At 32.4% G+C, this 16,273-nt stretch overlaps 1 protein-coding gene across 1 annotated transcript; it reads right to left on the bottom strand.

Moving 5' to 3' along the window:
• Positions 1-672: 672 nt before the first annotated feature.
• Positions 673-11,450, bottom strand: LOC133201238 (uncharacterized). Its single transcript, XM_061337028.1, has 14 exons — positions 11,168-11,450; positions 9,610-9,651; positions 8,690-8,783; positions 8,474-8,567; positions 8,002-8,081; positions 7,418-7,511; positions 6,455-6,479; positions 5,636-5,690; positions 3,773-3,870; positions 3,481-3,599; positions 3,295-3,360; positions 2,599-2,645; positions 1,576-1,727; positions 673-1,216 (listed from the first exon to the last, which is right to left on the bottom strand). The coding sequence occupies exons 2-14, from the start codon at positions 9,620-9,622 to the stop codon at positions 996-998; spliced, it is 1,158 nt and encodes a 385-aa protein (XP_061193012.1). The 5' UTR covers positions 9,623-9,651; positions 11,168-11,450; the 3' UTR covers positions 673-995.
• Between the last annotated feature and the right edge of the window lie 4,823 nt (positions 11,451-16,273).

Here is a 16,273-nt window from a genome sequence, read left to right as displayed (position 1 = left end):
AACTGAAAATGTATGGTTGTGCCCCTTCAAAGTGAAATTGCTTCCTACGGGCCTGATACTGATCAGACCAACTGACTGCTTAAAATGGCATGCCCTCTTTTTTCAAGCAACACAAATATACAAGTCTTTCAATGAGGATTCAAACAAACAAATATCATTACATATTTACTTCATATATTTAATTAAACATATATAATGTACAAGTATATACACAGGGCTATTAAAGAATCACGATGAAGACTATAAACTTAAATAACAAAACACATATTAAGTATGAAAGCCCTAGCACCAACTGTTCAAAAGTTATGGCCAAGGTTAAAGTTTGGCAATTTTTTGTAAAAGTGGGTCACACTACAAGGTCAAGGTCATGAGGTCAAATTTGGTGGTACCCAAAGAAAGATTTTGTCACAAGGAATACACCTGTGAAATATGAAATTTTTGATTTTGGGGGCATAAAGAGTCAAATAAATACAATATTGTTCAAATATATATGAAGTAAGAGTGGTTCATTCTAAATTTCCTCATTATACTAAAAGCTTTAATCAATACATTTCAGTGTGTTTTATGGTGGGCCTATAGATAAGGTGTGAAAAGCTTATTTTAACTCTCCCCTCTAAAAAATATTGCTGAGAAATTCAGTTAATTATGCACATTCACTTCTTTCATCCTTGATGGAAATGAAAACAGAGCATCCTTGAAGTACAATAAGTATAACATAATACATCAGGTATCAAAAAAATATTGCTAACATAAAGAGAAAATATCAATGAATGAAATTGATATTCTAAAGTTAAAAAAAAAAAGATAAGGGGGCATATATCTGTAGTATTTCTGGATTTTGAACAAAGTATTTCTTCCTGCTATAAGCCAGTACATGTAACTATCTGACAGTAGAAACTATTACATAACTGGAATTTTTACTGCAGTTGTGACATTACATTGTTACATGATCTACCTTCATACATACATTCATACATATAATGATATTTCATATATCAAGTCAATAAAAGAGACATAAACTCGCTTAGAAAAATGTACAGATGGCGAGCACAAGTCATGTCAGTTATGTTGACTGGGAAAGGCAAATTATAATGGCTCAATATAGATGAGGCTACGGAAGCAAAATCCTCGTCAATCTCCTTGAAATTATTTCTGACAAGTCTCTGTAACTCAGTCACAACGTTTCTCTGAACAGGATGTAAGTAGTTTGAAGCACCTGAAAAATGAGTAAAATAATTAAGATTGTTGGAGCTAAAACAGTTGTGAAATATTTTATAACACATGCATATGATACATTTTCAATCATTTTTGTGTGCTTTTGGTACATAAAGACGAGAAACCAATGAATATACAATGAATACCTGTCATGTATGTGCTTCCTTTTCTATAACATTTAGCAGAGAGTAGCATCTGCTAAATCATGTATATAGCTAAATGTTTTCATGTATATATTTAAAATAAGCATTTCCTGGAATGTGCTAAATTAATTCTACACTTACATAATAAACTAGAAGTGTTTGTGAAACACTGATGCCACAGATAATTTTACTGGTTTAGCTAATAATTTACTCATACCAACAACTTCAGGATTTTGAAACAATACTTCTGGAATTCCATGCAGGGTATCTCCCAGCTTCTGTCTTCGTATGGAATGAGTATTCCATTGGTCCATTATACCTTTTAGATCTCTCTTTATCAGTGGAAGATAAACAAATTGTATACAGGATCTAAAAAATGCAGTTGATATATGTAAATATACCGGTATTTAGACTGTTAGTAGCAACAACTTTATTTGCAATTCATTTGTTTGAAATAATAAGGTATGCAAGTGGCCCTGGACAAATCCTCTCATCTGAGTCATGCTGTCACATGAATATTCAAAAAGACTCCCTCCCACACTTGATCAATTTCAGTTATAAGGCTATATACCAAGGTACATGTACATGCTAACGTACATGTAGGTGCACTAAGTCAGAGTGTTATTTTAGAAACTATAGTGTTGTTCTTCTAACATTCCCACAATGTAATAAGCGAAAATCAAAATTTCATGTTCCCATTGAATGTAGCTGTTGCAATGGCTCTTCCATTAATTGTTACTTAATACCCAAAGAATAATAGTTTTGAAATATGAGTCATGTTTGCAGGCAAGACTGGGAGTTATAAAATGTAAATATAAGCATTAATTGAATCATTATTTTTTAAAAAATGAAGTCTCGTAAGTCCAACAGTGTGTGCAAACAAATTTTCATAATGTGCTACCACAATTACAAGTTACTCTATTTGTTTACCATGTTTAAACACACTATTGCAGTTAGGAGACTACATCTTTCAAGAAATAATAAATGAATGCTTTAATATAGCAGTTTCTTTTCAAAGCATAAAAAATGCTACCATAATTTCTTTTGTAAGTACAAATGACATAATATTTTTATCCTCCATGTTACAGTCTATATTTTGTTACCATTTACAGAGATATAGACGACACTTTATTATCAATGACAGGGTATCATTCTTATCCAAGACAAAATAAATAGACATGTACATCTAATATTTCTTTTCAACGAGGTTCATCTGAACTCCTTTTTCATCTATACATACTTATGTAGAGGATTTCCTATTTCCAGCAGTTCTTCATACACCAATCCCTAATAATAAATTCCCAAGATATATTTTCATATTTTTTTATATTTACTATGGCCATGCATATTACCATAAAGGAAGTACATGCATAGTTAAAGCTGAACACGCTTCGTAAAAAGAATGCGTCCGACATATTCGATTGGACTCGGGCTGTATCTGAGGGCCCCTATATATAGAGCCGCTCACTTGGTCACTGTTCAATGTAATCAATCGTCATCGGTGTAGACGGACGTATGCTATACAGCACTTGGTAGCGACAAAATAACTGTGTGCTTCTTCTAAATAATGCAGGAGAGTAAGATACCAAAGAGATTTACAACAGTTACACAGGTCAGCGCAGTATACAAACAAACACAAATATACGTAACTGCAATAAAATGTAAACAAAGGGAACGCATGATAACCAGCACAAACATGGGTCGCCATTCCACACCGATACCCATGACAATAAAGCAGTCACGTGTAACGAATCCGAAGAGTATACCCTGGTGCTGATATCTAAGATAGTAATATCGGAAATGGCGTATGCCTATTTACGAGTCGTGTTCAGCTTTAACACACTGTAAAATGTAACTTTTGTCAGTAAAATACTTGTTTTCCAAAATAAATTAAGAGAAACATTTTTGTAATATTTCAGATGTGGCAATAACTTACTTTGAAATGATCCATCCAGAAATCTGCTTTCATTAGCCTTAAAATGCCCCAAAATCTTTCAATTCTCTACAATTAATGTTTGTAAAAAACGTTATTAAAACTTGGACATATGATTTTCTTTCCAGAAAATGTTATCTGTGTGTGTTTTGGGTGTGTGGAGCTATTTAAAACATGTACAATGCTAACCTGATTTGCAGTCGAAGTTCCAAAAGACACTGCACTTGGATCTGTCTTAAGAAATGTTTGGAATGTTGCGATGATCCCATTTTCTGTGCCAGGATCAGCTCTTATCTTTTGAGGACAACCTTAAAAGACAAACTATGATGTTATCAATATAATTATGCCTTCCCTTCTAATTCATAACAAGTATTTTGAAATTTTGGTGGCTTAATTTCAGAAATCAATTGACATTTCTTGAAGCACACTTGCAATTGTAACTTGTCATTAAACATAGTACCCGGTGATTCTGTCACTATACCTTTCATAGTATGAACTGCATTCAGGAAGTATTCTGCTACAACCTCCGGTCTTTTATTAGTCACATCTGCTTCCAGCCATATCAACTGTCTGGAAAATCTTTCAAAATAAATTGAAAATACAGAAGTGGTACAATCTTAGAAAGACACTATATTTTTCTCTTATATATATGCAAAATAAGAAATTAGATTTTGTAGTTGAAAGTTTTCCATTTATGTGAATGTTGTTGATCCCATCAATAATTTAAAACAACATCTGCAATACAGCAGATTAAACAAATAAATTCAAGCCTTTCTCATGAAAGTAAATATACCAGATTTTTAAAACCCTTAACCTATTAAAAAGTGTGATGGAAGAACATGATGGAAGGATGGAAAGACAGAAGTTGGAAAGAGCAAAGTACGGAATGCAGACATGGCAAATGATAATTATATGTTTTGGCCATATTCATGGTGGGGCATAAAAATGTCAGATATGAAATGCTTCTATTTGAACATGACTAATCATCGGCAGTGGCAGATTTAGAGGGGGCCTGGGCCCCCCTTTTGTGTCAAAATATCCATAAGATTTAAGAAATCATATTTTTTTGGGTGTGGCTGTGGGCCTCTACCCCAACCCCAAACTGGTCAGCACCCCCCTCCTTTTCCAAGATACCTGGATCCGCCACTGATTGGCTCTGCTGCTTTCCTTCAAAAGATTTTTTTTATATATATTTATCTATGGTAATATATTTTCCTATGTAAAACTTTGAATGATCCCCTATTGTTGTCCCACCATAACCCTAGAGACAACTAGAGATAACAAGAAGTCTGTGAGCCAGTGCTCACTAATAATACCCCCGCTCTGTTGTGAATACACAAGTTCAGTTATGGACAGACACAGTAATAATCTGGAAATTGACATCGATTTGTACAAAAATGATTCGCAACATAAAGCATGCCTAAACAATGAGCGAGTTAAAATTTCAAGCATCTGCGATGAGTAGTTGCTGAGAAAACTGCGACCAAAATTTCTTATGTATGGTACGGACAGACGCACGGATAAACAAGAAGTTGACATCAGATTCGTATAAAAATGAATCCCACCACATGGCATGCCTAAACAAAGAGTGTGCTAAATTTTCAAGCATCCGCAATGAGTAGTTGCTGAGAAAACTGCGACCAAAATTTGTTACGGACAGACAGACAGACGGACAGACACACAAGGGTAAAACAGTATACCCCTCTCCTTTGGAGTGGGGGTATAATAATTGAAAAAAAAATGAATATACACTATGTCAGGAAACTTTTACATCTGGTCCAGTGGTTCTTGAGAGGAAGTTTTTTTTTTAATTCACTATATTTTCAACTGATCCTTGTACAAGAGCATGCTTCATTTGGAAGAAAAAAAACCCTCACCCAAGGATGCTTTGTGGCAAGTCTGGTTAAAATTGGTCCAGGGTTCTGAGAAATATGAAATGCTAAATGCATACTGACAGACAAGCAGACAGATGGACAGAATTCAATTAGAAAACCACATTTGAGCTTTTAAAAAAATATTTAAAATTTTGATGGTTTCCTTTTGTATCTAAGTAAAATATTTGATTTCAGAAATTATTATACTTTTATGAGAAATCCATGTAGAACTAACATAAAATCAAACCACGCCAAAAAATCTTTTTAATTGAAAAGAAAATGCTTCAAAAACAATATGTCCACAATTATACAGTCCAAAAGAATATTAAAAGTTTTAGACATGAAACTACGAAAATCACATGAAATTACTTTTTAAAAAAAAAAAAAAAATAACTTAACATATTGTATTTGAATACATTGATCATTAGTGTGGAATGTTTAAATTAATCAAGCAAAACAACAAATCATACCCATCAATGCAACCATGAATGCTTATACCATATGGCTTTAGTTTGTCATATCCATCTATAAATGCAGTTTCATGTTTGGAATTACAGTTTAATTTCTGCTTGCAGGTGTCTCATAAGAAGTTTAGACATTTGATATATTTGTTTAATTTTAAAGCATTTCAAACCTATTTCAAATATCTTTTCTTGAAATTACTGACATTTAGGACAGATATCTACTATAAAATAAATGATATGTTTGTAAAACACTGATGCCCCAATCTCAACCAAGCCTTGGAGTGTCCATCTCCATCCTTAGAAGCATCATCCATGCTAATTTAGTTAAAGTATGGCTAAAATTCACTCATCTGGAAAATATAGGGCAAATCCAGCATTTGAAGCAGAAAGGGTAGTGTACATCCCAGCATCATCCATGCAAGTTTGATCCAAGTAGGGCTTATAGTAACATGGACATGTATAGGAATGAAGCTGCTTCAAAAACATTAACCTGGTCAATCATCTGAAAAATGTAAGTAAAATCCAGCATCTGAAGCAAGTGTGGTAGTGTCCATCCCTAGATGCATCATTTCTGCAAGTTTGGTCCAGGTAGGGCTTATAGTTTCCAAATGGACTTGCTCCTAACACTTTTACAGGGATGTGACGCTAACACCCACACCAACAGTATAGCATAAGCTCATCTCGACATCATCGGGGTGAGCTAAAAATAAATTACACAACCTACTTTTCATCTTATCAAATTGTAAAAGTTACATAAATAAATAAATAACAGGATTGATTTCAACTCTTCATTCATGAGCCAAAAGAAGGCAATATTACACTTACCCAAATGCCAAACAAAATTTGGACCCTATAAATACACATTGTACAAATATGGTATAAATAATTGTCCCTGACTTTCATATTCTGTACAGCAGGAAATTAGCTCACGGAAATAATATTTGCAGAAATAAGAACCCCTCAATTTCATATAGTGAATAATTCTTTAAAAATAATGATAAGTTGAAATATTACCATTATCTGTGGTTAGATTCTTTAATTCTCTCCGTGTTTCATTGCAAACATAAAAGCAGTATTTAATATAGCGGAGAAACTGATGTAGACCGTCTTGCTAATAATGAAGGTTTATGGATCAGTTTAATCACTTACATGTAGTTGTTCGTGATTTTGAAGCTTAATTTAATTAATGATTAATTAATAAATATAATTCTATAACTTATATTTAATAGTGCCACCCAAAAGACGTGCAAGGTAATTATCCACGAAACACACAGAGTTAACCTTGACATGTGCTTATTACTTATTCTTATTACCTTTAATTGAGGCACTTACGTAGTAAAAACGAAGGTTACACATTTATTTAGTTATACTAACAGTTCAACATAACTACTAATAGAAGGGAAAGGAAAAAAAACAAGGGAAAAAATTAAAATCATCAGGATGCGTGACAACGCTTTGACATCAAATTGGTATTAATCTGACATTTCGTTATATTTAATCGGGTTCAGAAACGACATGACATAATACGCAAGGAAAATACTTGCAGTGCTGAATTAATAACATTTCCTTTCTGCAAATTCAAACAACCCCGATTTACTACAAATTTAAAAAATTGCGATTTTAACCTGCTGTACAGTACATGTACAAGGTATATTTCACTTTTTTTCTTGCATAATTATTTTTCAAGCTTTGAAGTGTTGAATTTTGTCACATTTATGAAATTAATACATTAATAAATACTGAGATGATCAATGTTTCATAATTTTTCTTTCAGTCTTCGGTCTATACCTTACTAAAGTATTGCCTTCTTCTCAGTCTTCTCTGCTTCCTTCTCTTTATCCCATCTTCATCCAAAAGACGAACTATATCTCTTGCTATGGACCTGTATCATTAAACATTTATTTTGTTTAATGTATTAAAATTTTACAATTATTGTCTATTTTTGAGGGCAAACATTATGACTTTTGAGCCCAAGAGAACCACTACCAACCAAGGCTCAGCCAGTCTTAACAATGGTTTTTGAAGGGTGAAATTTTTCAATACAACTCTCAACTGAAAGACCAAAATATTTGTTATACCCGGGTATTTTACTGAATGGTTCATGAAATATAATTATACATGCTTATAGATTCCATGCAGTCAGCAATTTTTGGGAACATGACTCATCATTTTTAATGCTAACTGTTGCTACATTCTGTTGCATTGGATGGGCATGGTTTAATCAGTCATTGGAATATAGTGTTTTTTATCAAATGTTTCTCAATGAATCAGATTCAACTAATTTACATGAAAGTATAACATCAAAATATTTGCATGTTTGGATGTATTTAATCATGGATGGAGGAATGGACTGACTTTGATTATATACTTACCTGGTAATATTCAGCTGGTGTTTCATTTTTATAATTCTTCTTAGACTTTCAGCACCTGAACATCCATTCAGTATTTCTCTCTACAGAATATTGTAAATTGCATGTATAAGGTTTGCTCTATACAACTTTATATGTATTCTAATTAATATATGCAAGTTTTAGCATAATTTTCCGAATTTAATAGTACACTTTTTCTCCTTAAATACATGTACATGTGTAATGTATGTAATTTTAAATTTTGGCAACAGTGATGATTTAGAGCTGAAAAGACATCAGGGATATGAATTCCACTAAAATATGTCAAATTCCACACATCTTTCATACATATACATCCAACAAATAAGTTAATCATTGTGTTCTAAACTTTCATTGAAGAATTACCGGGTACTTAATAGCAGTTAAAAGAACAGAAATATTTAACCTGCACGTGCACCTTTATATTTATGAATTTTCTAAGAAATAAAATTATTACCTGTGCAATATCAAATATTTCATCAAAAGCAATGTCTGCAAGCCTCCTTTTCAAACCAAGTCTAGGTAGAACTTTCCTTGTTAGGCAATTATAACTGCAAAATATTTTAATCACATAGAAGCATCATCATCGAATGACAATTTATGTATTTGATTAAAAGTCATGATACATAACTAGACTTCCAAAAGTATTTTTTTAAATTTTGTATTATAATACCTTATGTCACAGTTATGGTTTCTCTGGATCAAATAATGGATTAAACGGTAGTTAAAACCCTTATAAAACAATTCTTTTATCTTTTCAAGTATATCTAAAAGAGAAAAAGAAACCTTTTAGCATAAAGTACTGATCATTTTATTATATAATCTACAGTTCAGCTTATACAAGAACATGATCTAGAAGATTTTCCCGATTTTCCCCAGAATAATGAAGTTTAACTGTATATCAAAACAAAACATTGCAAATGTCCATTATTCATAAGATATACACTGCTGATCAGACTAAAGACAATGCTGAAAAGGAACAGCTTATTCTGATAAAGCAATAGCAGAAAAGTAATTTTGAGCCAGGCTCATTGCTCTACTCTTAGAGCAATAATTGCCTTTTTGTCAGGGTGTTCAACTGGATATGCTGCTTCCTCACTGCCAAATCAAATTTACAAGTTTTAAAAAAGTATGTATATGCTCAGACGCTTTTGAGACAATACAACACTAAAATTAAACAAAGTAAAGTAAACTGATAAATTTTCTTAACAAACAAAATTAATGGTAATGTACTTTGGTTTCTCCCATGTGCCATGATGTACCTACGATTTATTAATATGGTTGCATGTATGCAAAAGGTTTTCATCCGGTCCCCCTCAGTGTCTGTAGCACATACTAAAAATAAAGGTAGCATAACCAGGATAACACTAATGCAGGGAGCACGTGACCTGTGGTACACTTTGATGCAGAACTTCCCACTGAGGACTCATCTGAGCATAAACGTTTGTCCAGTGTCCTTGCTGCATCAATGTTTATTTTTGTACATGGTGTAAGACCCCAGAACGATCCATGTGATAAATTCAATGTTCACTATTCTGTAAATGAGCTCTGCTCTCTATACTTCTGAGTACTTTGATTTTAAATGTCACTTACCTTGCCCAATCATCTTCACTTCAGCTTATAATCTTTGTAAAACTACAAATAAGGAATGCAATACATATAACACCCAGTTCACTTCAACAGTATATAACTAAATATACGTTTACAATGTTAATGATAAAAAACTCCTTATACCATATGCTTTACTCTCAGGGTCATTCAGGGTTGCAAATAATTATTAGCCCACTTTCAAAATTTAAGTGTTTTGTCTGAAGGTAAGGGTTGATATTTTCCTAGAAAATTCACTAGCACAAGGGTTACTGATCATTAAAAATTTCTAGCCCAAACCTCAAACTAACTAGCCCAAACCTCAAACTAACTAGCCTAAACCTCAAACTAACTAGCCCAACAATTTTTTAATGCAAAATAAATTAAAACACAACAAAAGTAAAAGTTTCAAATGCTTTGGTAACAGAAACAAATTAAACTAGTTTTCAGTCAAAAGAAACCAGTTTACATACATAGAAAACAGAAATAAAGTCACAAGAATATTTTCTGGTCTGCTAGTCTGGCAGACTATATTTACATTTAAATTAGCTAGCCCTTGAAGTCTTAAAACAATTAGTCCCAGACTTTGGCTACCAATTTCAACCCCTGCTGAAGGCTTCAAACTCTTCAGGATATTATTGCCCACATAGCAAGTAAAAATCTTATTGGAACTTCAAAACATACTGAATCGTGTCATCATTACAAATATCTTAGATTACAAAAACCAAGTGGAAATTTCAAACAAGAGGTATCTAACACCACAGAAAAACAATAGGGCATATAGCTTTTTGGATTATGATAAAAGAGGATCCAAAACTTTTTCTAATCGAAATTGTGGAAATTAATTAAAAATGGAATTTGATTTGAAGTAAAGCAGTATGCATAAGGAGTTTGTTTCTCTTTTCTTTATAATTGTTTTCAACCTTTTAGTTACATTAATGTGGGCCCCAAAGCAACAATACAGGCTAGTAAAACTTGTGAAGTTAGGATCCTACATGACTTCTATACTTTCAGACAAGCAATATCAGTCTTAAAAGACAAGTGTAAAAAGTCATACCTTGTGGGCAATAACACCTTTGTGAGGAGCAACCGTGAGAGAATTAAATCACCCGCATGAAAGAAATTCACGCGCACATGTCTGAATTTCAAAAGTGCGAAGGAAAAATTCGCGAAAAAGAATAAATATACCAGTACACATGCAACTTATTTGGAACTCACCAGGATTTTGACAAAAAGGTTGCATAATGTGTGATAAAAAATTTATCAAATCATATTCCCTCTTGCATAGTCAGCTTAAGAGTTACACAGAGCTCATTTTGTTATATTCCGAATACATACAAAACCTAGTCTTTAAATAATGAACTTGTACTAAATAACTAACTACTTAACATGCTAAACTAGGCTAGGGTTTCATTCCCTGACGAGAAAATTCGAACTAGGGGCCGTTGCAGAAGAAAGTTAGGTTTGAAAGTTCTATACCAGTATGCCTTAACATTTAAGTTTGAAAGTTCTGTACTTTAACATTTAAGCTTAAAACATTGCTGGTGTGGTGTTTACTTCTTACCGTGTTTGTCCTTGCTTGTAACTTTTGTTGTCGAAGTCTGAGATCATGAGACTGTCACTTCAACAGTAAAATCAACTGAACCCACATGTAAGGATCTCTCTCAAATAGACGCTTTGTATCCGTCACGCTAGAAATAATATTTCTTCACGCTCAAGATAATATTTCCTTCACGCTTCAAATAATGTGTGCAAATCTCTCTCACATTAACGCTTGTATCCGTCACGCTAGAAATAATATTTCTCCACGCTCAAGATAATATTTCCTTCACGCTTCAAATAATGTGTAGTCTGTCACAATAATAATCGTGTCTCCCAGCGTTTCAACATAATTATTGTTTCAACAAGGGGGAGTTTTCGTTCCTGTCACTAGAAAAGAAGTTATCTTTCCTGATGAGAAATAAAAATAAAGTTTCTACGAACATATTAAGGCGCACATTATTATTGTTGCAAATATGGTGTGTTTTTTTTTTTGTTTGTTTGTTTTTTTTTTTTTTTTTTTAACGTGCATACATTTTTATTTCCATGAAAATGGCTTTTTTTTAAAATAATTTTCAAACAGTAGTTGTTACAAGTATGCATTCTTATAAATCGTTGAAGTAAACGTAATACAGCTGTAATATGAATCTATAATCTTGGTGCTAAATAAAAAATAATGTACACATCGACCGACAAGATTATAATTATTGCTGTTGGCAAGATTATAGTTGTAAAACATCAGAGGATAAAATTATTATTATTATTGGGCTAAATAAAGATAATTTGTACACATATTATGGTAGTATAGTATGGAAACGTGATAATTGTAATTTTTGCGGGGAAATATAATAATATGTTGTAAAAAAAATATATATATATTTTATTATTTTTTTTTTATTAATTTGTGGTACAATTATAAATATATAGGAATAATAATAATGTGGAGGTACCCAAATTATTATTGTTGCAGAAAAATAATAATGTTGTAAAAAAGCAAGATTTTTGTTTTTGTATGAGATAATTATTTTTGGTATAGTTATATAGGAAAAAATAATAATAATGTGGGGGTACCCTACGGCTTTCCGTAGGTGCTAAATAAAAAATAATATACACATCGACCGACAAGATTATAATTATTGCTGTTGGCAAGATTATAGTTGTAAAACATCAGAGGATAAAATTACTATTATTATTGGGCTAAATAAAGATAATTTGTACACATATTATGGTAGTATAGTATGGAAACGTGATAATTGTAATTTTTGCGGGGAAATATAATAATATGTTGTAAAAAAAAAAAAAAAAAAAAAAAAAAAAAAAATTATTATTTTTTTTTTTTATTAATTTGTGGTACAATTATAAATATATAGGAATAATAATAATGTGGAGGTACCCAAATTATTATTGTTGCAGAAAAATAATAATGTTGTAAAAAAGCAAGATTTTTGTTTTTGTATGAGATCATTATTTTTTGTATAATTATATAGGAAAAAATAATAATAATGTGGGGGTACCCTACGGCTTTCCATAAGGTAGTATAGTATGGAAACGTGATAATTGTAATATTTGCGGGGAAATATAATAATGTTGTAAAAAAAAAAAAAAGCAAAGATTTTTTTTTTATTTTTTTTTTTAATTTATTTTTTTATTATTATTATTATTTTTTTATTAATTTGTGGTACAATTATAAAAATATAGGAATAATAATAATGTGGAGGTACCCAAATTATTATTGTTGCAGAAAAATAATAATGTTGTAAAAAAGCAAGATTTTTATTTTTGTATGAGATCATTATTTTTGGTATAGTTATATAGGAAAAAATAATAATAATGTGGGGGTACCCTACGGCTTTCCATATAAATGACTGATTTTGTGCTATCTTCTGTTGGCTTTATCTAAATTACAAACACAATAAAATAAAAAATGAATGCCATAACCTGAAAGCTGGGAATATGCCCTACATTTTTTATTCCGGACATTATAAAGTACATGCATCTGTTTACAGAGATATTTGTTGTTGAATATTGGAACTTTTTTATGAGTAAATACACAAAATGCACTATGACGTCATTTGACGTTTTACATGCACAATGAAACCGTTCATGAGCTCAGTGTAAAACAAACTGGCTCTTTTGATATATGGAACAAATTTATTTAAAAAAAATGAATTATTTGTAAAGAAGAGTTAATAGACGACACGTTTTGAGCCATAAACAAAATGTAATAAAAGGAATTTTCCATAGCTTTGGGAGATATATTCATGCAGTAATAGTCTTTCACCCAACGCCCCGATTGCGTGCACCCATTGTATCAGAAATCCCTGTCGAATTTTGTGTCAGTCCTACATGTAGTAGAAATAATTAATCAAATAATTAAATACAATCATTGCCATTTTCCTTATCTTCAGATTTATTATTGAAAAATGAAAAAAAAAATCTTTTTTTTAGTACTTGGTGTATTTTGAAAGGAAACTTGCACTTTTATTAAAGCGATAGGATAGATAACGCAGTTATTCTATTTTAATGATTAATAAAAGATGAAAAAAAGTATATCAAAAGTACCACGTCGTACGTCGTAAACATAGCCAAACAAACAGCTGATTGAAATCAGATTGCTAAATTTATAGAAATAATTTCTGAATAAACACACATGAAACTCAGGTTTCTTTGTTCGTGTTAAATTCATTTTTCAGTCTTCACAGAGTTAAGAACAAGTCTATATCAAACTGGATAAAATGGAAAACTTGGGATAAACTAACAAATTCTCCCTCATTGCCTAATCCTTTACAAATTAGCCGGGGTTACAAGTATGTGTATTGAAGAAACTGAAAAGCTGAATCTACTGCTACAACAAAAATAAAACGGAGCAAGTATGTAAAATATTTGCCAGAACATCGTGCGAAAATAGCAAAAGGTGCTATTGAATATAAAAACCGCCATTTTACTATTTTTTAAAAGCTGTGGAGAAATTAAAATGAATTAAAGTACAATCAGAAGTATTCGGAAACTATGCTCTATGATTTTGAAAAAAAAAAAAAACGTGTTTTTTCACTATAGAAATCAACGGAAAATATTTTTAAAACACCCCCCTCTCCTTTTTACAGCATTTTGAATTATTATTTAACAAATTCATACCAAAACTCTTGTTGTTCCTGGGGGTGGGGTGGGGGGTATGTTTACAGATAAATTACATGAGTTAAACATATGGAAAAAATGAAGGATCATTTATCCATGTCTATGAGTATTTTAAAATCTGAGTACTATTTCAAAATCTCTTGGTGTTATAAAGCCTGATTTCAATGGATATACATCTTCTAGACCCCTTATAAAAGGAGTTGTGATTAAGAGCAATGGACAATTTGACACTGGTATTAATAATTTTATACTGTAATTTTTTAATTTACTGGGTGGTATTAAATACAAAAGGCTGGGCCACATCGCTCACCTGAGCTCATTGGCTAGGAAGAAGCAGTAATCAGTTCAGTATTGAAGGGGGAGGGGGGCAAACCTTAATTTAAACTACCTCAGGATTCTTCCATATCAATATCACTAATCATGGCTTTGCTGTTCTTAAAAGAAGAATTTTAAAGACTTCCACCGTCATGGTAGCTCATTCTGTAGAATGCTCGCTCCGTGATCGGAAGGTAAGGGGTTCGAGCCCCGGCCGCAACTGACCTAATTCGATGAAAAATAGGTAGCAACTGTTCCCCCGCAAAGCGCTCGGCACTTTGAAGTGAGAGTTGCGGGTCCTTCAGATGAGACCTTAATGACCGAGGCCCGTGTCACGGCAGGCGTAAACACGATAAAGATCCCCCACTGCTCAATGGCCATGAGTGCCGAGTATAGGTATAAATTTGAAGCCCTTCACAGGTATAAGGTGAAGTCTCTATATGAGTGAAAAATTCTTGTTCGGAACGTAAAACAACAATCAATCAATCCTATGTTTTCCTATGTAAAACTCTGATCTCTCATTGTGGCCCCACACTACCCACCCTAAATTTGAACAAATTTGAATCTACACTACCAAAGGATGCTTCTATAATAATATGACTAATCATGGCTTTGCTGTTCTTGAGGAGATTTTTTTCAAGATGATTCCTATATTTTTTCTTATGCAAAACTTAATTGATCCTCTGTTGTGTCCCCATGATTTGAACATACTTGATTCTACAATACCTAAGGTTGCTTCTTTATAAATATGACTAATAATGGCTTTGTGGTTCTTGAAAAGAAGATTTTAAAGATATTTCCTATGTGAAAGCATTTTATAGTAGAAAAGGATTTATCAAGAGAAAGTTTAAAAAATGTAATTAACTAAGCAGTAATTATTTAACAAAGATTGCATTGTTGTGTAAGGGGACAAGCGATTTTTCTTTTAAAAATAAATATTCAAATAAAAAGAATATTAATAAATACTGTGGTGGAAAGATGCATAAAACATTAAGAATAGAATGACAATTGAAAACGATTTTTTTTTTTACCAGATAAGTTTTTTATAATTGAATTTTTCAAATAAAAACAGATGGAGATAACCCTTACCAAAACTCAAGGTCATAAATTAGGACACATCCCACCCTTACATGCTAATAGTAATAAATGGGAATTATGTCTAACTATACTGCATAGGCGTCAGAACCGGGGGGGGGGGGCTAGGGGGGGGGGGGGCTTAGCCCCCCCCCCACTTTTTTTGCAAAGATAGACATAATATAGGCATTGAAAATTGGGGCTTACCTTTTTTCGTTGGTTTAGCCCCCCCCCACTTTCAATTAGCCCCCGCACTTTCAATTTGCTTCCGACGCCTATGTACTGAGTATTAAACACCTACATATCTGTCGTGTATTCAATTTTATTGAATCTGTTGATATTAGGAATGGTATACCTTAACTTCTCTATTGCTGATTCAGCATCCAACTTGTTCTGCTAGCTTCTGAATGCCTGACTTTCCCAAAGCTTTGGCTTATATACCCTTTTGTTTGGCTAGTCCATTCCAAGGGTTGCTAAGTCATTCCATTATTTCAGGTCTTCAATGCATTTTACTCGAATGCCCCTTAACCATTTCACCTAAATATTCCTATGAAAATCTCTGACCCACTGTTGTGGCCCTGCCCTATCCGTGGGGGTCTTGATTTGA

The sequence above is a fragment of the Saccostrea echinata genome, unplaced genomic scaffold, assembly GCF_033153115.1.
Source record: "Saccostrea echinata isolate AGI-Se365-2 ecotype Australia unplaced genomic scaffold, CSIRO_AGI_Sech_v1 ptg000043l, whole genome shotgun sequence".
NCBI classification, from domain to species: domain Eukaryota; kingdom Metazoa; phylum Mollusca; class Bivalvia; order Ostreida; family Ostreidae; genus Saccostrea; species Saccostrea echinata.
The sequence above is the reverse complement of the archived record's forward strand: the minus strand, read 5'-3'. Positions and strand labels throughout refer to the sequence as shown.

What these genes read in the sequence shown, in the direction of transcription:
- LOC133201238 (XM_061337028.1), bottom strand. An exon ending in AAATTTTGTTTGGCATTTGG is followed by an intron (nt 5,691 to 6,454) that starts GTAAGTGTAATA and finishes CTGCATTTATAG; the next exon opens with ATGGATATGACAAACTAAAG. An exon ending in ATTCATGGTTGCATTGATGG is followed by an intron (nt 3,871 to 5,635) that starts GTATGATTTGTT and finishes TTATTTTGAAAG; the next exon opens with ATTTTCCAGACAGTTGATAT.